This window comes from Prionailurus viverrinus, chromosome X (assembly GCF_022837055.1).
Source record: "Prionailurus viverrinus isolate Anna chromosome X, UM_Priviv_1.0, whole genome shotgun sequence".
Classification (NCBI taxonomy): domain Eukaryota; kingdom Metazoa; phylum Chordata; class Mammalia; order Carnivora; family Felidae; genus Prionailurus; species Prionailurus viverrinus.
Window position 1 is genome coordinate 44,123,009 of NC_062579.1, and position 24,638 is coordinate 44,147,646.

Consider the following 24,638-nt stretch of genomic DNA (forward strand, 5'->3'; position numbering starts at 1 on the left):
CTCCCTGACCCTTGAACATCACAGAAAAATCACAATCATCTATATTTTTCCTCCAGGAGGATTTACCTTTGGAATTTCTTGGCTTTGCAAATGCTGCTGTGTCTATAACATAGAAATGCTCTAAAAGACAGTGGAAGCCTGCACTGGAATACTAAGTGTTGATGAGCAGAAGAAGGTGGCTGATTTGAAAGAAATACCCCAGAGCTTTGACAGAGGGTCTGCTGTTGTAATTGTGTTTCTGCTGACCGAAAAACAAGTGTTGAGCCAGAAGATGTTGCCACTGTGGCTGGACAGCAGACTGCTGCTGAATGCATGCTGGCTGGTGCTACACTAGGGTTTTCTTCAGGGGAAATGTTTGCTAATGCTGAAGCACTTGAGTCTGCTTTAAGGGCTGCATTATGTATTTTTCCATTGCCACTGGTTGCAAGTTTTCTTGCAAAGGAGGTATAATCCGTACCCTATCCATACCTTCAACATACCTGGTAATGTCTGAACTTGGTTAGGTGCCTGTGAATGAGGTAAACGCTGCTGGAAAGCAGCGTGGTGGCTACCCAAAGACTGCTGTTGATTTACAAGACCTTCTTTAGTAGACAACTGATGGCTTTTCTGTGCTTCTCTATAAGATGAATGAGTCATGTGCAGATGCTGAATGAAAACTGAATGAGAAACCTGGCTTGGTGTTAGATATGATCGTGAAAACTGTGTAGATAAAGTGGGGGGGGGGCTGGATCTGGGCATGTGAGGAGGCCTGTTGAATGAAGGACATCTGCGCAGGATGCTGAAGTTGTACTTCCATGGCCCTCTGACATGTAATGCTAATTGAGTGGGTTTTTAGCTGCTGGTGTCTAAAACCAACATCTGCTTGTGATGCAGCTGCTGAGTACTGGAGATTAAGATTAATGTTAAAAATGTCTTTTGCTCCAACTTTGAAGAATTACCACCTTAGGGTTGTGTTAAATAGATTTGTTCATCAGAAGTCTGTACTACATAAGGTGGTACGGAGTGTAACTTCTGATCTGCAGCGTTTGCAATATGTATGTGCTTGTTATCGGTAGGGTTTACTGTGCATACTTGCTGAGTTATGTAGGTTGCCTGTTCAGTTGTCTAGATGGTGTAAGCAGTTTGTGCTGAATAATGGGCATGCTCAAGTGGCAGTGCCCAGTAAGCATACTGTTCTATAGATTGCACAGAGTAAGCTGCTTGGATCATATATGCTGGCTGGTCTGGAAAAGCTGACAAAACCTGAGGTTGCACTGGAAAAGCAGGATGCCCTTAGGCTGGAGCCAAATAAGAGGCCTGTACCACAGGCAGGAATGGATAAGAAGTCTGCACAGAATGAGTTGACTGTGAGCCTGGTGGTTGTACAGTACAAAGAAGATATTCTGGGGCTGGCAGTGAATAAACACACTGTGCTGTAGCCTGGATTGGGTAAATTGGCTATGATGGCTAAAAAGCTTGTTCTGGGGATGTATCACAAATGGCAGCTGCCCAGGAGCCTTCAATGGGAAGGATGGCAGTTCTGCAGGTGGCCCTGGAAAAGTGTGTTGAATGGAGTAAGAGGGTCATTGCAGGGACTGAATCACACTTTTAATATCACCTTTTCACTGCTGCTGACTTGCATGAGCTTCAGACACTCTCAGAATACAATCCCACTGCACAATTTTTTGTAGTGATGCCATAATATTAGGTTGTAAAATTAATGTCTGCTGCTGACTAGAGGCTTGGAAACAAGGTTTCTTCAAATACACAGTCTGGCTTTGTGGCACTGAAGAACCTAGAGTCTCCTAGACTCCTGATGTACTATGGGGTATGGGTGGGGTACTAAATATATCTTTTGTGAAGGCTAATTGGCCCCTGAATACCCCCCAGTGGAATTAGAAGGGAGCTGAACTGTACCAGCAGCCTTCTGTGCACTGCTCATGTATTGTGCAGAATTATTTGACAAAGCTTGAGAACAGTTAACCAATAATAAACTAGAATTCTGGGGGTGCCTGGGTGATTCAGTTGGTTAAGCATCCGACTCTTGATTTCAGCTCAGGTCATGATCTCAGAGTTGTGAGATTGAGCCCCACATCGGGCTCCATACTGGGCATGGAACCTGCTTGGGATTCTCTCTCTCCCCCACCCTTTCTTTCTCTCTCCCTCTGCCCCCCCCCCCCCCCGCCACATGCATGTGCTCTCTATCTCTCTCAAAAAAAAAAAAAAAAAAAAAACAAAGAAAGAAAGAAAAGAAGTTAGAAGTCATTAGAATCTGGTGATTTGGTTAATTCCTGATTTCCATTTCTAGGGCCAGGCTCAAGTTGAAGACCAATTTTGGATACTGGGAAATCTTTCGTGAAGCAGACAATGTCTGAGGAGAAACTGCAGAAAAGACTGGTTGTGGAACTCCAGTAACTGACAAGTCTAAAGTCATATGTTGGGCTGAAGTTTGTCCATCTGTTTCAAAGTTCAGCTGCAGTTCCTGGTTGTGGTGCAAGGAAAATTCAAATTATAAATGCATATGCCATGCCCATTTTAATGGGACTCTCCCAGACAAAATGATAGATAAAATAATGCTATGTTCTAAAAAGTTCAGTAAGCTATCAAAAAGGTACTGGTATTAGTCCTATAAAAATCTTTAATACCACGAGTAAATACTAGTTGAATACACTAAGGGATTGAGACCAGTCCTAATAATACACTGCTCGTGGCTTCTCATTTATTGCACTTGTTATATAACTCATTCAAGCCCTGGCAGAGATTCAGAGTAACTGAATCTAACACCTTCACACACTAGACACTGGAAGTTCCAAGAAAAAGCTCAAAAGGATTTCAATATCATAGCTAAAATGAACATAGAAGATCTCCAAAGAGGAGAGAGAGTTGGCTGAATAAATATAGGTTGGATGCAATAATTCCTAGAACTTGAACCACCACATTCATAAAAAGACACCAACAAAATGTTTGCTTATGTGGCTTCTATATATGGGGGTGAGTCTAAAAACTAGCATGTATGTGATATACAGATGTATATAAACAAAATTATATATGTATAATAGGAAAAAAGACAAATCTAGAGGCTCTATCGACAAATATAAACAAAAAGTTGTCTCTAGCTGGAGAAATAACAAGTGATTTTCATGGTCTTCTTTATAACTTCATAGGCTTTATTTTTAAATAGTAAATAATACTCTTACACTAATTTTTGAAACTTAAAAAAATTTTGGAGCACATTTTAAAATACACATATCTGCATACTTATGTCGTTGAACCTAAGATAATTTAAGCATCCTTTCAACACACTTGGCATGAAAGTCTAAGAAAGAGGCATATCAAACCACAAGAGCTCAATTATGAATATGTACCATGTTATCACCAAACACTAGCCAAATACAATGCACTGTCAACTCTATCAGATTAAATTTACCCCCAGCAGGTTTTAAATACATCAGGCATTTGTCAAGTATGTGTATGCTTTCTCCTACAAGACTGTGAACTCCTTGAGGGTATGGACCATATTTTATTTTATCTTACATACATAGAAATGGTAGTCATTAAAAACTGTTTGATGAACTGTGACTTACTATATATCAATCTCTTAAAAGAAACAGATGCACCAGCTGCTAACTGAATCATATACAGAGAATGCCTAGGAGCTCAGACCATCTCATTCCCAAAGACAAAAGGCACACGTAGGAGTTGGTAAGGTTGAGAAAAGAAAATGCAGTGATAGCAAACAAAAAAAAAAAAAGCTGAACCATGTGTCCAGAGTTCATAACCTAGGGAACCAGAATAGTCAATATATGAACTCTTACAAACACTGTTTACTCCTTGTCAGAAATGAATAATGCTAAGTTTGAGAGTCAAAAAGACACACTTATTTCTCCTACAGAAATAAACATGAATCAAAAAAAGCCAAGATCTAATAAACTGTCAGTATCCAAAATACATAAACATCTTATACAACTCAACACCAAAACACACAAATAATCCAATTGAAAATGGGAAGAAGACATGAACAGACATTTCTCCAAAGAAGACATACGGATGGCCAACAGACACATGAAAAGATGATTAACATCACTCATCATCAGGGAAATGCAAATCAAAACTACAATGAGATATCAACTCATACCTGTCAGAATGGCTAAAACCAAAAACACATGAAACAAGTGTTGGCAAGGATGTGGAGAAAAAGGAACACCCTTGCACTGTTGATGAGGATACAAATTGGTGCAGCCATTCTGGAAAACAATATGGAGCTTCCTCAAAAAATTAAAAATAGGACTATCATATGATCCAGCAATTCCACTACTGGGTATTTCCCCCCTAAAGATTACAAAAAACACTAATTCAAAAAGATATATGCACTCTGATGTTTATAGCAAAACTAATTACAACAGCAAAATTATGTAAGCAACCCAAGTGTCCATCAATAGATGAATGGATAAAGATGTAGTGTGTGTGTGTGTATGTGTGTATAAACACAATGGAATATTATTTGGCCATAATAAAGAACGAAATCTTGCTGTTTACAACAACATGGATGGATCTAGAGGGTATAATACTAAGTGATACAAGTCAGTCAGAGATAGACAAATACCGTATGATTTCACTCATTTGTGGAATTAAAGAAATGACATAAACAAACAAAGGAAAAAAGAGACAAACTAAGAAAACAGACTCTTAATTACAGAGAACAAACCTTTCTGGTTACCAGAAGGCAGGTGGGGGTAGGGGGGGATGGGTGAAATAGATGAAGGGTATTAAAGAGTTCACTTGTCATGATGAGCACAGGGTGATGCATGGAAGTGTGGGATCACTATATTGTACGCCTGAAATTAATATCACACTGTATGTTTAACTATACTGGAATTAAAATTTTTCAAAAAGCCAAGAATTTAGATAAAGTGCCAAAGATTTTGTCTATAAAATATTATTTCTAATTAACTACAAAAGACATCCCTCCACATTCAAACCAGGCTAGAAAAGTCCAATACAAAGAACAAACCATCATCACCAAGAGAAAGAGATCTGATTTATAAATAAATTTGTTTATCGATATATGGTGTCCTCAGTGTCTTTGCCAATAATATAATCAGTGTCTCAAGATTCTAGTTTCACAATGTTAGGCACATCCTCAGGCATAAACAACTTTTAACTTTCAGTGAGTTTTATTTAACTATATTGAATTTATGAAAGAGAGCCTTTGAAAGGGAGGAAATCTAGGCAGTGTTAAATACATTTAACAGAATACAGAACCTCTAAAATACACCTTACCTTTACCTGTGAGACCGTCTGGACAGTTAATGGGGAAACCTGGGGTTGTGAGACAACTGGAGGTCCAAGGACATGTACAGGCAAAACAGTGGACTGACCTTGAACCAAAGGCAAAATGTGGGGCTGAGACAGCTCTGGCTGCTGTTGCAGCTGTTAAATAAGAAAAAAAAATATGTTAAAGATAAACTCTCCCATTTACAGTAAATATATGGATTATATATTTAAAAATGTAACAGTTCACTTTACCCCTGAAATCTGCTGGTAATGTCCTACTCGCTGCTGGGATGGATAAATCATCCCTGGAACATTTATTTCAGCCTGTGGGATGTTGGAAACCACTTGAGAACCCATCTTCTGGTCTGAGGAATAGGCCACACTGGGATGACTTGAAGTATCTGAGTGTATAGCAGATCCAGCTCCTGCCTCAGACAAATTGTCACCTATGACAAAGAAAAGAAGCAACAGGTAGAAGGAAAAACTTGAAGCACAAGGTCTAAATGACATGGGAAATAATAAGTGTTTTATATTTTCTTTTACTCTGACAACCCAAGACAACTTGAAATAAAATATGCACACTATACAATTAACCAAAAACCATCATGTAAACTCTCCATGCTGACATTGTAGTAGAACTAAAATTTTCTTAGTAAAGCAAACCTAAAAACAAAGACTCACATAAAAATCAACTCCATTTGCTGGCCATTTCATGTAAATCCCTAACTAATCTATACTTACCATTAGGATTTCAGTAAAATCTAAGGGTCATATACTCATTCTCTTAGACCCTGGCTAGAAAATACTATCTTTACAGAACAATTGGTTATTACTATGAAAAAACTAAAAAAAGAAAAGAAAATACTATGTCCTTCTAGAGAAGAGAATGTATTATAGCAGAAAAATTAAAGGAACTACAATAATTTTATACTTGAGTCTAAAAACAAAGGATCTTAAAGTCTAGAAAATTCCTCCTTAAAAAATAAATTTTCCCTTTAGTTCCAAATATTCTTTATTTAAGGATTTACATTAGACCTTTAAAAATGGTAAAAATATTATAGCTCTTATTCAATTAGCACTTTGGACAAGTCATGTAACAAAACAGTTTCTTAATTTTAAAATAAGATAACTAGGCTGGCTTGTCTATTTCAGGGAGTTTGTAAAAGGACTGATGAAATGATGGATAATAGAATTCTTTGAAAAGCACAAAAGTACTATTTCAAGATAAGGGAACACAATCACACGTTTGTTTACTTTTATAAATTAGGACTACTACCTGTAACAGAGGAGCAGTGCTGCTGTGGTTTTCTTTGTAGAAACTGTTGTCGAACATGCTGATCAACTTCAGTTTCTTCACATTCAGCCCCTGTATGCTGAGCAGGAGCTGGGGACAAAGTTGTATTCTGGTGCTGAGGGAGTACATTCCCCACAGACTTGCACTGGGAATCCCTGCGTTCTTCCAAACAGCCAGCTGGTTTCTTCTCCCTTGTCTTCTTTATCAGGGTGACCCGGTCTCTAATGGACTTAGCAACAGCTTTGGAATCACTTTCATGGAAGAATCCTGACTTGACCTACAAACAAAACATAATAAGCAAACTACATCTTTAACATTTAAGATTTTTAACTTTTTTTTTTTACCAGCAGAGTTATTTTGCACTCCCAAATTGCAAATGCCATTAAATAACAGCTAATTTGTTTACATATTCTTTTTGTTTCAATTCAATATAATTGACATAGTTTCAGGTGTATATCATAGTAATTAAATAATTTTTTATACAGGGGTGCCTGGGTGGATTAGTCAGTTGAGCATCTGACTTGGCTCAGGTCACGATCTCACAGTTTCATGGGTTCGAGCCTACATCAGGCTCTGTGCTGACAGCTCAGAGCCTGGAGCCTGCTTCAGATTTTGTGTCTCACTCTCTCTCTGCCCCTCCGCACCCCCCCCTCAAAAATGAATAAACATTAAAAAAATTTTAAATAATTTTTTATACAACTTTATGTTGAGAGGTAGACAGGGAGACAGAGTGCATGTGAGCAGGGGAAGGGCAGAGAGAGAGGGAGAATCCCAAGCAGGCTCCACACTGTCAGTGCAGAGCCTGACATAGGGCTCAAACTCATGAACCTGTGAGATCATGAACTGAGCCGAAACCAAGAGTGGAACACTTCACTAACTGAGCCACCCAGGCGCCCCTCAATATTTTCAATGTACATCTAGGTTCTTTCTTTTTAATGTTTATTTATTTTTGAGAGAGAGAGAGAGAGAGAGAGAGAGAGAGAGAGAGAGAGAGAGAGAAACACAGAGCGTGAGCAGGAGAGTGGGAGAGAGACTGAGGAAGACACAGAATCAGAAGCAGGCTCCAGGCTGTCAGCATAGAGCCTGACACGGGGCTTGAACTCACAAACTGTGAGATCATGACCTGAGCCGAAGTCAGACACCCAACCGAATGAGCTACCCAGGCCCACCTTCTATTTTCTTTCTTAGACATACATAAATGTAGAGCCTTTAATAAGCATAAGAAAAATACCACTACCAAGTATTGTTAAAAGAATTGTGGCTTTAACCAAAACAAATAACTTGATGTTTCAGTACATGCAGTCTTATTACAGTTAATTTATGACTGTCATTAAGGTTTGTGAAAGATTAAAAGGTTTCTTATTCAACAACATTAAGTGCCTACAATGTGCCCAGTACTGGACTCCAGAGACATTGAAGTTATTACACTGGTCGTTTGTCCTGTATGAGCACAAAATCTGGTGGTAAGATGGTACATATTTAACTTAAAGTAAGGTAGAAAGCTTTAAGCTGCTATAAAAGCCCTAAAGGGAAAAGAGAAGAAAGCATCACAGAGGAAGGTAAACTCTGACTTGAATTAAAACAAACAAACAAAAAAGGAACTTGCTGGCTATTAAGGGAGGTGGAGATGAAGTTTAGAGATCCACACTCCAGGCAAAGGTAAATCTGCTCACAGCAAAGTACTACATCTTACCAGCTGTTAGAAGTGTGAGAGAAGTTAAAGGCTTGCTGTCTGAGAAGAGCGGGGCTGAGGAGCAGAAAGATGACTTGAGGAGGTGGCATGGCATATCATTCTCAGTCCTACAATCTGTTTTTTAAAGTATGCCTTGTGGGTCTGAAGACTCAGGAAAATTTCGTGGTAGTTGAAAGATGATTAAAATGTTAGATGGAATCCATATATTTAATTTCACTCCCTCCAAAAGCGCTAAAAAAATCCCCATACTAAATGGATTTTTAAGTTATAAACCCACAAGAACAGGGAGAATAAGAGTAAAACAACAGCAACAACATTTTGGACACAACAGAATGTGGAAAACAGATTAAGTGACCTAGAAGACCTGAAAATGGTGAACTAAAACAGATTAAGTGACCTAGAAGACCTGAAAATGGTGAACTAGGGAAAGCGGAGAATCATTATCCTTTATACTGAAAAATATTCACAAGGCACAGGAACTGGCAATACCTGTTCTGGCACTGGTGTGAGAAGCACTTAAATATTTGGATCCCTGTGCCCCTTCCTCCATTCCACACCTTTGGGTGATTGATTCTCCCCTCCCCAAGAAGCCTGGAGTTTTGTTCTCTAGAGAGGGTAAAAGAGAGGATCTCTGGACTATAGAACACCAGGCACAGTTGACGGTAAAGCTACCATGTAGAAAGTAAGATTAAATGACAATATGCACACTGAATGCCATATGCAGAAACCCTCAGCCGTTTCCCCCACTTGGCTACCAAAATACCAGTAACCAGCCCCTACCCTTCAGGAAAGACACTGAAAGATGATTCTCTGGGGGAATCTGACCAATTCAAGAATACAGACCTACAAATATTGATGTCAGAGATTCCTTAATTAAAGGCCCACCGTAGAGGTGAACATTAACAAGTCTGATACAAGCAATCACATCATCCAATGGGCTTCTAAGTTTCTGTAGAACACAAATTATGGCCCCTCAAAGATGTCCCATCGTAATCCTCAAACCTATGAATATGAGGAGAGATCAGTCCCATTATTTTGCTATGAACAGGTGACCTTAAAATAGGGACATTATCTGGGTGAGCCTTTTACCAGCTGGTGACTAAGGATTCAACATGTCATTGCTGCCTTTGAAGATGGAGTGAGGACACAGGAAGGGACTGAAAAGCAGCCTCTAGGAGTGGAAAGTGACCACCACCTAACAGCCAGCAAGGAAACGGGGGCCTCTGTCTTACAACTATATAGAATTGAATTCTGCCAAAAACTCATAAGCAGATATGCCCACAGTACCTCCAGATAAGAACCCTGGCTGCTAACACCTTAATTTCAGCCTGTGAGATCCTAAGCAGAGACTACAGTGAAGCCCACTAGGACTTTTGACCTCCAGAACTGAATTAATAAATGGGTGTTACTTTAAGTCACTAAATTTGTGGTAATTTGTTACACAGCAACAGAAAACATATATAGTCTCCTATAGTCTATTAATCATGAGCAGCGAGTCAAGAATTACCAGAAATATGAGAAAAGCCTCTAACAAGAAGACTGTATAAAACCAACAAAGGTAAAACAGCAATTTGGAGAAAAGAGACTACACAGGTAGAAAAACGTCAGAAACACTTTTTTTACAAATGTTACAGAGAGGTGCGATAATATTGCCTCAACAAAACAAAGAACAAGATGTTTACTCTAAGGAAGGAACAGACCAAAAAATGAATAGGAACTCTTAAAATTAAAACCATGATAACAGAAATGAAAAACTCGATGGGTTAGAAAATAAAGTTGATAATATCTGCCAGAAAGGAGAATAAAAGGACAATAAAGGTGGAAAATAGAAAAGAAAGAACAGTGGAGAATTAGTCCAAAAGGTCCAATATCCAAATGCTAATAGTTCCAGAAAGAAAAAAATGGGGAGAAATGATCAATAAAATACTTCAAGAAACTTCCCAGAAACTAAAGGATATGAGTTGACAGATTGGAAAGGTCCACTGAGAACCAACAAAGTAGATGAAAATAGACTCAAATCAAGACACATCACTTTATTTTAAAGACTAGATTGTCTGATATAAGTATGGCTACTCCAGTTTTCTTTTGTTGACCATTAGCATGATAGATGGCTTTCCATCCCCTCGAGATCACAAAAGCCATATATGAACGACCCAATACTAATATCATCCTCAATGGGGAAAAACTGGGAGCTTTCCCCCTAAGGTCAGGAACAAGACAGGGATGTCTAACTCTCGCCACTGTTATTCAACACAGTATTGGAAGTCTTAGCCTCTGCAATCAGACAACACAAAGAAATAAAAGGCATCCAAATCAGCCAGGAGGAGGTCAAACTCTCACTCTTCACAGATGACATGATACTCTATACGGAAAAGCCAAAAGATTCCACCAAAAAACTGCTAGAACTGATTCATGAATTCAGGATAGCTGCAAGATATAAAATCAATGCACAGAAATCGGTTGCATTCCTATACGCCAACAATGAACTGACAGAAAGAGAAATCAAGGAATCGATCCCATTTACAGTTGCACCAAAAACCATAAGATACCTAGGAATAAATCAACCAAAGAGGTGAAAAATCTATACACTGAAAACTATAGAAAGCTTATGAAAGAAATTGAAGAAGACACAAATAAATGGAAAAAGATTCCATGCTCCTGGATAGGAAGAACAAATATTGTTAAAATGTCGATACTACCCAAAGAAATCTACATATTCAATGCAATCCCTATCAAAATAACACCAGCATTCTTCACAGAGCTAGAACAAATAATCCTAAAATTTTTATGGAGCCAGAAAAGACCCCGAATAGCCAAAGCAATCTTGAAAAAGAAAACCAAAGCAGGAGGCATCACAATCCCAGAGTTCAAGCTATACTACAAAGCTGTAACCATCAAGACAATATGGTACTGGCACAAGAACAGGCACTCAGATCAATGGAACAGAATAGAGAACCCAGAAATGGACCCACAAACATATGGCCAACCAATCTTTGACAAAGCAGGAAAGAATATCCAATGGAATAAAGACAGTCTCTTCAGCAAGTGGTGCTGGGAAAACTGGACAGCGACATGCAGAAGAATGAACCTGGACCACTTTCTTACACCATACACAAAAATAAACTCAAAATGGATGAAAGACCTCAATGTAAGACAGGAAGCCATCCAAATCCTTGAGAAGAAAGCAGGCAAAAACCTCTTTGATCTTGCTCGCAGCAACTTCTTACTCAACACGTCTCCGGAGGCAAGGGAAACAAAAGCAAAAATGAACTACTGGGACCTCATCAACATAAAAATCTTCTGCACAGCGAAGGAAACAATCAGCAAAACTAAAAGGCAACTGAAAGAATGGAAGAAGATATTTGCAAATGACATATCAGATAAAGGGTTAGTATACAAAATCTATAAATAACTTATCAAACTCAACACCCAAAAAACAAATAATCCAGGGAACAAATGGGCAAAAGACATGAATAGACACTTCTCCACAGAAAACATCCATATGGCCAACCGACACATGAAAAAATGCTCAACATTACTCATCAGGGAAATACAAATCAAAACCACAATGAGATACCACCTTACACCTGTCAGAATGGCTAACATTAACAATTCAGGCAACAACAGATGTTGGCAAGGATGTGGAGAAAGAGGATCTCTTTTGCATTGTTGGTGGGAATGCAAACTGGTGCAGCCACTCTGGAAAACAGCATAGAGATTCCTCAAAAAACTAAAAATAGAACTACCCTACAACCCAGCAATTGCACTACGAGGCATTTAACCAAGGGATACAGGTGTGCTGTTTCGAAGGGACACATGCACCCCCATGTTTATAGCAGCAATATCAATAATAGCCAAAGTATGGAAAGAGCCCAAATGTCCATCGATGGATGAATGGATAAAGAAGATGTGGTATATATATACAATAGAGTATTACTCGGCAATCAAAAAGAATGAAATCTTGCCATTTGCAACGTGGATGGAACTGGAGGGTGTTATGCTAAGTGAAATTAGTCAGTCACAGAAAGACAAAAATCATATGACTTCACTCATATGAGGACTATAAGAGACAAAACAGATGAACATAAGGGAAGGGAAACAAAAATAATATAAAACCAGGGAGCGGGACAAAACAGAAGAGACTCATAAATATGGAGAACAAACTGAGGGTTACTGGAGGGATTGTGGGAAGGGGGATGGGCTAAATGGGTAAGGGCAATTAAGGAATCTACTTCTGAAATTATTGATTTACTATATGCTAACTAATTTGGATGTAAATTTTTAAAAAATAAAAATAAAATTAAAAAAAGACACATCACTGAAATTTTAGAATACTGAAAAAAGAAATAGAAACTATTACAAACTTCCAGAGAGCAAAAAATGGATCACATGCAAAAGATTCTGAAAACAGAACAACTTTATACTTCTCAATATTAATATTGAAAGCTAGAAAAGCATGGAACAATGAGTCTAAAATTTTTCTAAATGCAACCTAAAATGCCATAGCCAGCCAATCAATTAAATATGAATATAGAATAAAAATATTTTCATACATGCAAATCTCAAAGAATTTACCTCTCATACCCTTTCTTTAAGAAGCAGGCAGAGGAAGTGTGCCACTAAAACAATAGGGTAAGCCAAGAAAGAGAAAGACATGAGATTTAGGAAACATGAAACCCAACAGAGAGGAAGAGGAGTCTATAAAGATAGTAAAGAGAAATATCAGAATAATAGTTGTGCACCAGATGTCCAAGGCAATCATTCCAGATCAAAACAGTATGACTATAAAAATAGACACGTTAAAGGCTATCATCTCCAAGATCCCCACTGTCAATGTTCCATCCCTCTTTTTAACCCAAGGACAGGATGTCCAGATTAACCTGGCTCAGACTATCTGTACTTGGCTAATCTGACCATGTGCTGTCAAAGCTCCTGTATGCCTTCCCTCCAAGCACTGTAGCAGCCTGGATCTGGTGTGGACGCACATTCAACCCCACAGAAGTTCTCTGTTGTCATCTGCTCTGTGGGGAGAGGGATCATGAGGAGATTAGAAGTAGAGAAGTCAGAGAGGCCCACGCCCCATCAAACCATATTGTAACCACACAACTAATTTCTGGTCCATACAACAGCCCACTGGTGACCTGACTAGTGAGCCATGTGTGTATTTCCCTAAATTTAATCATGACCTCACCTGTTGACTTCCCCTCTTGTAAATGCTTAGGGAAACTGAAGGCAGACTATGACTGAGAGACTATTCAGTTGGCTATCCTGGCCATCTTCACCTAATAGTAACTTCAGTAATCACCTAGGTGTGGGCTTGCCACTCAGGTTTCTAAAACAAAACAATATATTACTTAGATAAACTATAATGAAAAACAAAGGAAGGAATAAGTAACACAAAAGCCAGGGTAGATATTACCTGTAGTGATTAGGGAAGGGAATACAACTGGGAGGGGCATACAGGTGGCTTCAAAGGTATCAGTTGTGTTCTATTTCTTAATAAAAGTAGCATTTTATTATTCTTTATAGTCTACATACAAATTTAATATACTCTTCTGTAAAGACACATTTCACAATAAAATAACTTAAATAAAGAAAAGGAGAAAACGAGAGGAAAGAAAGCAATAAGGAGAAAGGAATCAATCAACCCTGATACTATAAAGGGCAGCATTGGTTGGGGGGTGTGGAGAATAGTGGTAGGATTCACTTACCATTTCATATGCTACTTCCTCAGATGTATCCGTTTCTAAATTGAAACTGAATTCAATAGCTTCATTGTCTTTGTGTTTGCCTTTCAATTTTTTAGGGTCTTCAACCCAGAGTCTTAAAGCCAGGGACGAATTAGAGCAGTCATCTTCCTCTGCTAACTCCACCCTCAGTCCTGTATCCTCAGCAAAAAATGCGTGGTTTAATAGGTCCCTGATAGACAACCTAATAAACAAAATACATATCTCATTATCAATTTTTCCAATCACAAACAAGATATAGAACCCTTAATTAGTAAATATTAATTACATCAAAATAACAATCTTATTTTAAAAACAATTTTTTTTCAACGTTTATTTATTTTTGGGACAGAGAGAGACAGAGCATGAACAGGGGAGGGGCAGAGAGAGAGGGAGACACAGAATCGGAAACAGGCTCCAGGCTCTGAGCCATCAGCCCAGAGCCTGACGCGGGGCTCAAACTCACGGACCGAGAGATCGTGACCTGAGCTGAAGTCGGACGCTTAACCGACTGCGCCACCCAGGCGCCCCAACAATCTTATTTTAAAACTTCTATTAATTAAACCATTACCCTGCTTTGTTAAAAACCAAATCTTATATCCAACTCATTATTACCAAGAATGCAAAGAAATCCCACCTAACATACACTTAAAGTCACCTTAATTAAAGATTGTTATCAACAACACATCTAGATACTGTATGCCTAGAGAACTGAAGCAGTGCTATAGTATATGTTGGGTAGAGTGACTAGTTTCCCTAAGCCACTGGCTTAAGTTACTAAAACTCAAACAATAGACTGTCAGCAAAAGCAACTAAAAACTTCCAGATATATAAACTCTAAAGTAAACCATAAATTCAAACTATTTTACAAATGTTATAAATAGAAGTCGTTGACTCCATTAACAATAGTCAAGTTAGTGTACTTTACTCTTTAGAGAATGCCATGAATGATACTAATTTAGTTCTGCAAAGTCCCATGGTTTTCTTAAAATATGTAAGTCTAGTATTTTAGGCCAAAGTATACATGCAGTGGATGTGCCTCTAACCTAGTATTAGGAATTAACCATCTCTGAAGAGGAAAAAAAGGACAGGGGTTCAAAAGATTCTTTTACAAGCTCAGGACAGTTAATTTCCTTTGCTTTCACCAATTTCTAAAACAGATATTTAATATCTAATGTATCTATATTACAGGTCAGAGAGAACCAAAACCAATGTCTATGTAGAAAACCTCTCACACTACTTAAAACAGATAAAGTACATTAATAGCATGGTATCCTGTAACTTGAGGATTTTCAACCCTTCTGATCATTTTACTGATTGAGACAAATACATAACTAAGAGAGCATTATAAAAAGAGTAAGCTTCCTCATACTAATTAGTTTTAAGGCTAAGGTAAGATGTGTTTAAGAAGGCACAACCAAGTTAAAGCCCTCTGCCTCTCAATGAAAAATTTCCCTAGGTATTTTTACTAAGGAATAATTACAGCAATAGCACCAAAAGACACCATTAAATACTTATTACTCTGTTAGGTATTTTATATGCATTATCTTTTTAATCACCAAAGTAAGACCTGTTTTGAGGAACAGTTAAGTAACTTACTCAAGATCACACTGGCTAAGTATGAATCCACATTTGAATCTTGGTCTGATGTAGAAGCTTATGCTCTTTCTAATACACTAATATGCTATGAATCCTTCTGAATATTCCAATGTTCTCTGATAACAGTTCACAATGAAAATGCTGTAAAAGCAATAATCAGAATCCAAACTAAAATGGCTACTTCAACATCATACAACTGATCCTTGAACACTATGGGGGGTTAGGGTGCGAACCTCAGTTGAAAATCTGTGTCTAACTCTTAACTCCCCCAAAACTTAACTATTAATAGTTAACTATTAATAGTTCTATTGATCAGAAGCCTTACCAATAACATACAGTTGATTAACACGTATTTTGCATATGTATTATATACTGTATTTTTACAATAAACTAAAGAAAACATTATTAAGAAAACCATAAGGAAGAGAAAATACATTTACAGTACTGTACTGTTTGTTGTTCAAGGGTCAACTGTATTTTCAGTCTCATTTTTAAAAAAGTATGCCTAAACTCTTACAACTTAAAAATGGCCACAACAAAAACATTAACAACCTAACTTTATTTTTTTTTTAATTTTTTTTTCAACGTTTATTTATTTTTGGGACAGAGAGAAACAGAGCATGAACGGGGGAGGGGCAGAGAGAGAGGGAGACACAGAATCATTAACAGGCTCCAGGCTCCGAGCCATCAGCCCAGAGCCCGACGCGGGGCTCGAACTCACGGACCGCGAGATCGTGACCTGGCTGAAGTCGGACGCTTAACCGACTGCGCCACCCAGGCGCCCCATCAACCTAACTTTAAAAAGGGCAAAGGACTTGAACAGACACTCCTCCAAAGAAGATATACAAATGGCCAATAACCACATGAAAATAACCACGTGAAAAGATACTCAACATCATTAGTCATTAGGAAAATGCAAATCCAAACCACAATGAGATACCAATTCGTAACCATTAAAAAATGGAAAATAACGAGTATTGGTGAGGATGTTGAAAAACCGGAACCTTCATATGTTAGTGGAAGGAATACAAAATGGTGCAGTCACTGTGAAAAAAAACTGGTGGTTATCCAAAGAATTAAACAGTATTACCATACAATTCAGTAATTCCACTCCTAGGTATATAATGAAGAGAACTGAAAACAGGGATTCAAGCAAATACTTATTCACCAATATCCATGCAACACTATTCATCATAACCAAAAGGTAGAAATAACCCAAGTGTCCATCAACAGACTAATGGATACACAAAATGGGCATGTATGTGTTTCTTCCTTAAAAAGGACATTCTGATACAGGCTGCAACATGGATCAACCTTGAAAACACTATGCTAGGTTAAATAACCAGCCACAAAAAGACAAATTATTGTATGATTTCACTTACATGAGGTACCTAGAATAAACAAATTCATAGAGACAAAAGTAGAATAAATGTTACTAGGTGTTGAGGGGAAAAGGAATGGAGAGGTACTATGTAATAGGTACAGAGTTTCTGTTTGGGTGATGAAAAGGTTCTGTAAATACAAAGCTGTGTGGTTGTATACAACAATGTGAATATACTTAATGCCACTGAATTGTATACCTAAAAATGATTAAAATGGTCAATCTTAAGTTATGCATATTTTATCATAATTAAAATATATAACTACCTAGATATAGCCTGTTGGTACAAACACCAATGTTTTATAATAAAGCTATAATTAAACAGGTTTTACCTTAGTGGCTTTATATATTCTCAGATATACAACACTGAACTTAGAAAACTAATAAAAACGGGGGACAGTCAATAAAATGTGGGTGAAAATAACTTCTATAAAAGACCTATCACCTTCATTAATCATAACCAATAAGGAGGTAAAAATCAAAAATTTAACCTACTGATTTAACTCGGCAACTGTCCTAAGCTCAAATTAATGGGAAATATAAGCTAAAACTAAAGGGATGCGTCCATAAAAAAAATTGATACAAATAAATCTAGAATGCTACTTCTTTAATTTTTTTTTTTTTTTGAGAGATGGAACATTAGCAGGGAAGGAGCAGAGAGCGGGAGACACAGAATCCGAAGCAGGCTCCAGGCTCCAAGCTGTCAGCACAGAGCCCAATGTGGGGCTCAAACCCACAAACTGTGAAATCATGACCTGAGCCACAGTCAGATGCTTAACCAACTGAGCCACCCAGGCGCCCACCTAGAATACTACTTCTTGAAAAAAATAGCCCTATCCACTTTACCATTATCATGACCCAAGGATATATGGTCTATAAATAAAAAACATCCAGTGAGTTGATGGTCAATTTTTTTAAGCTATCATAAAAAATCATTTAAGTTCTTACCTGAAGGTAACACAGCTCTCTACCATCAACTGTTAGAAACAAATTAACCTGGGGGCCCAACCATTTGAGTACTTACCTGAAGGTGACACTGCAGAAACTCTCTACTATCAACTGTTAGAAACAAGTTAAACTGGGGGGCTCAAATGACTGTTAAACTGATGGCTGAAGGTGATGAAAATTTGCCATAACACACACAAACAAAACCCAAATTTCAGTTCAAGAAAAACTGAGCACATGATATCAAAGTCCAAAATGGCAAGCAACATGCACTGATATACTTCACTCAATACAGTACAGTTTGTGTTCTACTCAAAAGTAATACTCAGTATTATTCAAAAGTTAGAAAATGACCCAGTCCAAGATAAGAGTTTAATGTATCTATCAGTTATGTCATTTTGCTACATTTGTACCCACCTTTCTGATTTGTTTTGACGAATACACCCTTCAATGATTTCTTTCACTTCAGGATCAGTGACTTTATTGAAACTGGCTGGCTTTATGCCCTGAGAAATGAAAAATGGTTTCTAGTCACAAAATAAGCAATGGAAAGCCTAAGTCAACAGGATGCTTATTAAAATAATAAATTTTGACCACTAAACTAAAATATTCAAGCTTTAAGTAAGGTAAATATATACATACAGTTTAACAATTTTTTGACAAAGATTTTGTCATAGTTCTAATAGTCTACAAATAACAGTGGAGACTTGTAAACAATCTAAATTTCCAACAACAGAGGTGATGTTACATAAATTATGTGATATATATATGCTCATGTTATCCAAAAACTAAAAATGTTCTCAAAGTATTTAATAACAGAAAATTCTCATATTGAAACATTAAGTATGGAAAAAATTGGATCTCAAAATGTACATACAAGTATAACCCCAATTAACAAACTATAATAAACGAGTCTTCCAGAAGAGCTAGAAGCAATGGACAATCAATATATTATGTATGTATAGGGGCGCCTGGGTTGCTCAGTCGGTTAAGCATCTGACTTTGGCTCAGGTCATGATCTCATAATTTGTGGGTGTGAGCCCCGCACCGGGCTCTGTGCTGACAGCTCAGAGCTTGGAGCCTACTTCACATTCTGTGTCTCCCTCTCTCTCTCTGCCCCTCCCCAACTCATGCTCTGTGCCTCTCTCTCAAAAATAAACATTAAAAAAATATATATGTATTATGCAAAATATATATACACACATATATAAACTTTTGAGAAATCTGTATTATTTTTATCATTAAGCAATACTAAAATATTGAGAGAACCTCAAGCTAATCAACAGGTTCTAGGAATGCATTAACAAATTAGTAAGGTCTAGACAATTCAAAATGTTTCTGTAACAATGTTAGCTGCCTGAATATGCTTATTTTACATTCTATTACTCTTAAATTATGAGTTTTAGATTTCAGAAAATAATCATTACAGTCATTTAATAGAAAACTCCAAATTAATCTAGAAGGAGAAAGATATGATAGAATAATTGTCATGGAATAAGGCAATCTAAAACCTAGTTCTGGGTCTGTCACACTACTTCACAGGATGCAGAATCAGAAAGCCCAGTATCATATACTAGATAAACCTGGTGAGATTAGGAGTTAATTTGGATCTCAAACTCAAGAAACTTTAATACAGATGGAAATGTGAATTGTGATATGGCATTTTTGTGATTTTAATATGAAATAATAAAATCACCATTCAGAAAATGGTGTTACATCATTCTACTTATACAAAAACTCCTCTTTGACCTTTCCACTGATCTCTTACCTCTTCCGCAGTCCTGGGTAATTATTGCCTTTCTCTGCTCCTAGGTGAAATTAATTGGGAAGCTGCAACTTACAAAACCAAGTACAAATTCTTTTCTATTTGTGGCCATACAATGTATGGACTCAGACTAAAAAGACATTCTAGCCTTATCTCTTCTCTCAGCTCTTTGTTGCAGAAATCTTCAAACATACTCAAAGGTAGAATAGTATAAGAAGCCCCATGTAACCACCACCAGCTTCAACAAGCAACATTTTGTCAACCTTGTTTCAGCTATCTACCCCCATACCTTTTTTATCCTAAAATATTTTAAAGCAAATCCTAGGCATCATGTCATTTCACTCAGAAAGTCTCCAGTTTATACCTCTAACAGATATCATGTCACCATCCCACCTAAAATAATTACCAATAATTCCTTAACATTAGCTAAAACCCAGTCCACACTCAAATTTTCCAAATTGTCTAAATGATGTCTTCTTATAGTTGGTTTGTTCAAATCAGGATCCAAACAAGGTCCTCACAGTACATGTATGGTGCATTAGACCTGGCTCATACCATCTCACAAGACGCAGCTATTACATTGTCAAGAAATCTGTAAGTTGATTATTAAACATAGTCATTTACAAAACTTATATAATCTTACAATTACATAAATTATATCAACAGCCAAGGAAATAAATACTGATAAAACTACTCGTAATTATTTTACTACATTTTACTATTATTTATGCTCTTGAGGTTGTTTATTATATCTGTATGGTAGAAATACCATATGATGAGTGCCACTGTGTATACTGTTCCCGACTCTGCATTCAGTGAGGTCACAGTGGTGACTTGAAATCAGTCATGGTGAGAATATTTAACACCAAAGAAATCAGAGAATGCTAGAAATCAGTGCTTTTTCTTTTTCAGAGAATCGGTTGTTAAACATTTAGTTCACTTAAAGTAGCTCACCACTACTTTAAGTCTCTTGTACTCTTTAACAGTCCCTCCCCTTTTTACTTTCATGAAATTGATTTGTTGGAGAAACTAGGTCATTTGTCCTATGGAATGGCCCACATCCTAGATACTGGCTTTATTTCTTGTCTCCCTACACATGTATCTCTAGAGTCAGACAGATTTGACGTCAAAATCCACCACTATTGGGGCGCCTGGGTGGCGCAGTCGGTTAAGCGTCCGACTTCAGCCAGGTCATGATCTCGCGGTCCGTGAGTTCGAGCCCCGCGTCAGGCTCTGGGCTGATGGCTCAGAGCCTGGAGCCTGTTTCAGATTCTGTGTCTCCCTCTCTCTCTGCCCCTCCCCCGTTCATGCTCTGTCTCTCTCTGTCCCAAAAATAAATAAACGTTGAAAAAAAAATTTTTTTTAAATAAAAAAAAAAATCCACCACTATTAGTAGCTGTGTGAACTTGGGCAAGTCACAATCTCTGATTCTCAGCCTTATCATTCGTCAACTGAAGATAGCACCATCTTGTAGGGTTATAATATGAAGGTATGTAGTATACAGCATGCATTTAAAAATGGTACCTATTAGTATTAGTTACTTGAAACACTAACAATCTCTTTCACAGCCTATTCTACAGCCACCCAAGTAGATATGAAATAGACCTATTTTGAACAATCCTAAGACTTTGCTTCTACCTTACATCCCTTACTATACTCTTATTTTTATAGCTATTTGTGAATTTAAAAATGCAAGCTCTTTATGGGTAGCAAATACTTCTTATTCATCTTTACATTCCTTGAAATTTCTAATGCAAAAAATTACCTATAACAGGGAATCAAATGCTGTAGCTGTTGAACAATATTTTGAATGCTCTTTAATAATTAGGCTTTTAGAACTAGAAACCTTCAAAACCATTTAGTCAAACTTCATTATCAGCTTTTAAAAAATATTATCCACCCAATAAATCTAAAAATTATTTACAAACAAATGGATACAGATATATCTATACATTTACCCAAAGGTACTAATACAGAGCATTTTATGTGACCCCAATAAAGTACAGGCATACAGCATAAATATAAAGCTTGTTTCATTACAATTATGTTAAATTTAGCACTGTTATACAGCACTAAACTAAAACCAAAATTAGTTTTAAGCTGACTTTACCAACTTCAACATAAAACATGACAATCTAAGAAGTAAAAAAGAATAAAGTTATACCTACGCTAGTTACTTTACGGTATATTTGAGCTGCATTCTGGCACTCAGAATAAGGGTATTCAGAAGTAGCCATTTCCAGCATACACATTCCAAAAGCATAGACATCTACAGATTCATCGTAGTGCTCTTCATACATTTCTGGGGCCATAAACTCAGGAGTCCCTACAAAATAACACCACATCCACATTTTTATTAAAAAGAAAAATTTATCCACCAAGATCACATTCCCTTTTCCATATGGATTACCTGGGTTAATTTCTGCTCCCTAAACCAAATTTATAAATAAAACATTTGCAGGAATACTTGCTATATCTATACAAAGTATGTCAAGAATTTCCATAACTTTCCATACTGGTAAAGTACAACTTGTAATGCTCAAGATAATGATTACTAAAATGTGTTTTTATTTCTAATCCTTTATTTACAAATTTTTCTGAATTAAATTAGTAAATCTTCTTTCTTAAGTCTTTGGAACCTTTTAATATGTCCCACAAAAGAAATACACTAGGATGTGTCTGAAATAAGTCAATATATAATAGATATTTAAAAGCAAATTTGGGACACCTGGGTGGCTCAGTCTTAAGTGTCCTACTCCTGATTTTGGCTCAGGTCATGATTTCACAGTTCTTGAGATTGAGCCCCATATGTCAAGCTCTGTACTAACAGCACAGAGCCTACTTGGGATTCTCTCTCTCTCCCTCTCTCTCTGCTCTCCCCCCCCCCCATGCTCTTTCTCTCAAAATAAATAAACATTTATAAATAAATAAATAAAGTAAAACCAAATTCACATTCTAGGCCAGGGGTCAGCAAACTTCTCTGTGAAGGACCAGACAGTAAAGATTTCAGGCTTTGCAGTCTATATGGTCTGTGTCACAACTACTCAACTCAGTCACTGTAGTGCAAAAGCAGCTATAGACAATACATAAATGAGGGAGTGTAGTTGTGTTCCAATAAAACTTTTATTTATAAAAATAAGCAATGGAGCCAGATTTGGTTCATGGGCCATAGTTTGCTGATCCCAATTCTAGACATACACAATTAAAAAATCTCTCTTTATCCTAACAATAAACTATAAAATGTTAATCACCAATGACACTCTTAGCAAATGATGTTCGCATTAAGGTGGCTAGTCCTAGATCACCAATCTTCACAGATCCAGTGGGTCCCGTGATGAAAATATTGTCACACTTCAGATCCCGGTGAATAATGGGAGGAGTCCTAGTGTGCAAGAACTGCAATCCCTTTAAAATTTGCCTGCACCAACTCCTTAAGACCTTTGGTTTCATGACTTTAAATCGTTTTAAGTACCTACACAAAGGAAAAAAAAGACCACATATAAACAAACATATCTAGCTTATTATATGAGCACTATTAGGGTAAATCATGTAAGTTAGCTGGTATTGTATTGTACTATGTACTATGTACATATGTACTATGATTGTCAGCACTGAATTGTCCTCTATTGTCTGTTATAGAAAAAAAAATTAAATCTAGGCTTCATTCTTAGAGAAGACATCCTACCAAGTCTATCATTTTTTAGCTTTTTAAATTCAAAACAAGAATCATTCTAATCAGAGTGACCTCTTGTGGAAGGGCAGCAAAATTTTAAAAAGAAAATCCTTCTCTACTTTCCAATAACTATTTCTATAAAGTCACCAGGGGGGTTAACTATGTAAAATTTTAGTGCAAAGATGCTAGGAAACAGAAAAAGTATATCCCATATTTAATAATTATAAATAAGTGATTGTACCATCAAATGAAAAACTGGAGTCAGAAATAAAACAATAAATTATAATTATATAGTACTGTTCACTAGATATGTGAACCTGGCCACACCCCCCCAATCTTTCATTATTTTTACAAAATGACATTATTTGTAATTCTTAAACTCTATGCTATCCCACAAATATTCATTTCTCAATACTGTATATTCTAACAAACTTAACATCCTAAATTTTTCAACCTGCCCTGACACATAGTTGCCAGTCAAACACTACATATTCTTTAATCAAGTACTGCAATTTTACAATTTTTATGACTCTTGAAAATTATTTCCAAATAAAACTTCATTAGCACTATCAGGGTCAACTTACGTTTTTAAGGTTCCTGATGTCATAAGTTCAGTCACCAATACAATACATTTCTTTCCCTTTAATATAGACTCCCAGGAATCATAAAATCGAACTATATTGGGATGTTGGAGACCTTTTAACATCTCTGCTTCTTCCTTGAACCTTTGCTGCTCAGCTTTGGTTAATTTCCGGTCCTGAAATGGAGTAGCAAGTTCCAAATAGAGTCTAGAAATTCTCATGGACATTTCTAACACCACTCAAATGTGTGCTTTGTTCTGTTGTTTTCATTTATATATGTATTTTTATCTGTCAATTTTTTTCTCAGGACTTATATAATCATTAATAAATTTTATTAGGTAGTTACTTTCATTCCTCCCATTCAACAATGCAGCAGCTGTTATATTTCATAACTATGCTATAAACCTACCTGCAAAATAAATCAATATGCTGAAAAACAATACCTCATATGATAACTAAACTTTCCGTGATCATTTCACAATATACACATATATCAAATCATTATGTTGTACATTTTAAATATCTACTTGTTATATATCAATTATATCTCAATAAAACTGGAAAAATAAAAAATAAAATCACCTTTGCTGGAAAAGAAAAATAATATATCAAAATGAAAAAAAGTAATAAAACAAACAGGAAGTTTCCCTAAGAAATCCCTGAATTTCCACATCTATAGGATCTATATAATGTCAGGACAGGAATAATCAAAATGTTAGACATGTAGA

General features: G+C 36.8%; 1 protein-coding gene across 3 annotated transcripts in view; it reads right to left on the minus strand.

Moving 5' to 3' along the window:
- The window catches only part of WNK3 (WNK lysine deficient protein kinase 3), a 180,807-nt gene that overhangs the window by 111,934 nt on the left and 44,235 nt on the right, over positions 1 to 24,638 (minus strand). For all 3 annotated transcript variants that reach the window (XM_047844675.1, XM_047844676.1, XM_047844677.1), the window contains exons 3-10: positions 23,914 to 24,086; positions 22,908 to 23,128; positions 21,825 to 21,982; positions 18,309 to 18,397; positions 13,952 to 14,171; positions 6,530 to 6,824; positions 5,506 to 5,699; positions 5,260 to 5,409 (exon numbers count right to left, since the gene is read on the minus strand). In XM_047844675.1, the coding sequence (XP_047700631.1) occupies positions 5,260 to 5,409; positions 5,506 to 5,699; positions 6,530 to 6,824; positions 13,952 to 14,171; positions 18,309 to 18,397; positions 21,825 to 21,982; positions 22,908 to 23,128; positions 23,914 to 24,086 (1,500 nt within the window). The remainder of the gene's footprint in view (positions 1 to 5,259; positions 5,410 to 5,505; positions 5,700 to 6,529; positions 6,825 to 13,951; positions 14,172 to 18,308; positions 18,398 to 21,824; positions 21,983 to 22,907; positions 23,129 to 23,913; positions 24,087 to 24,638) is intronic.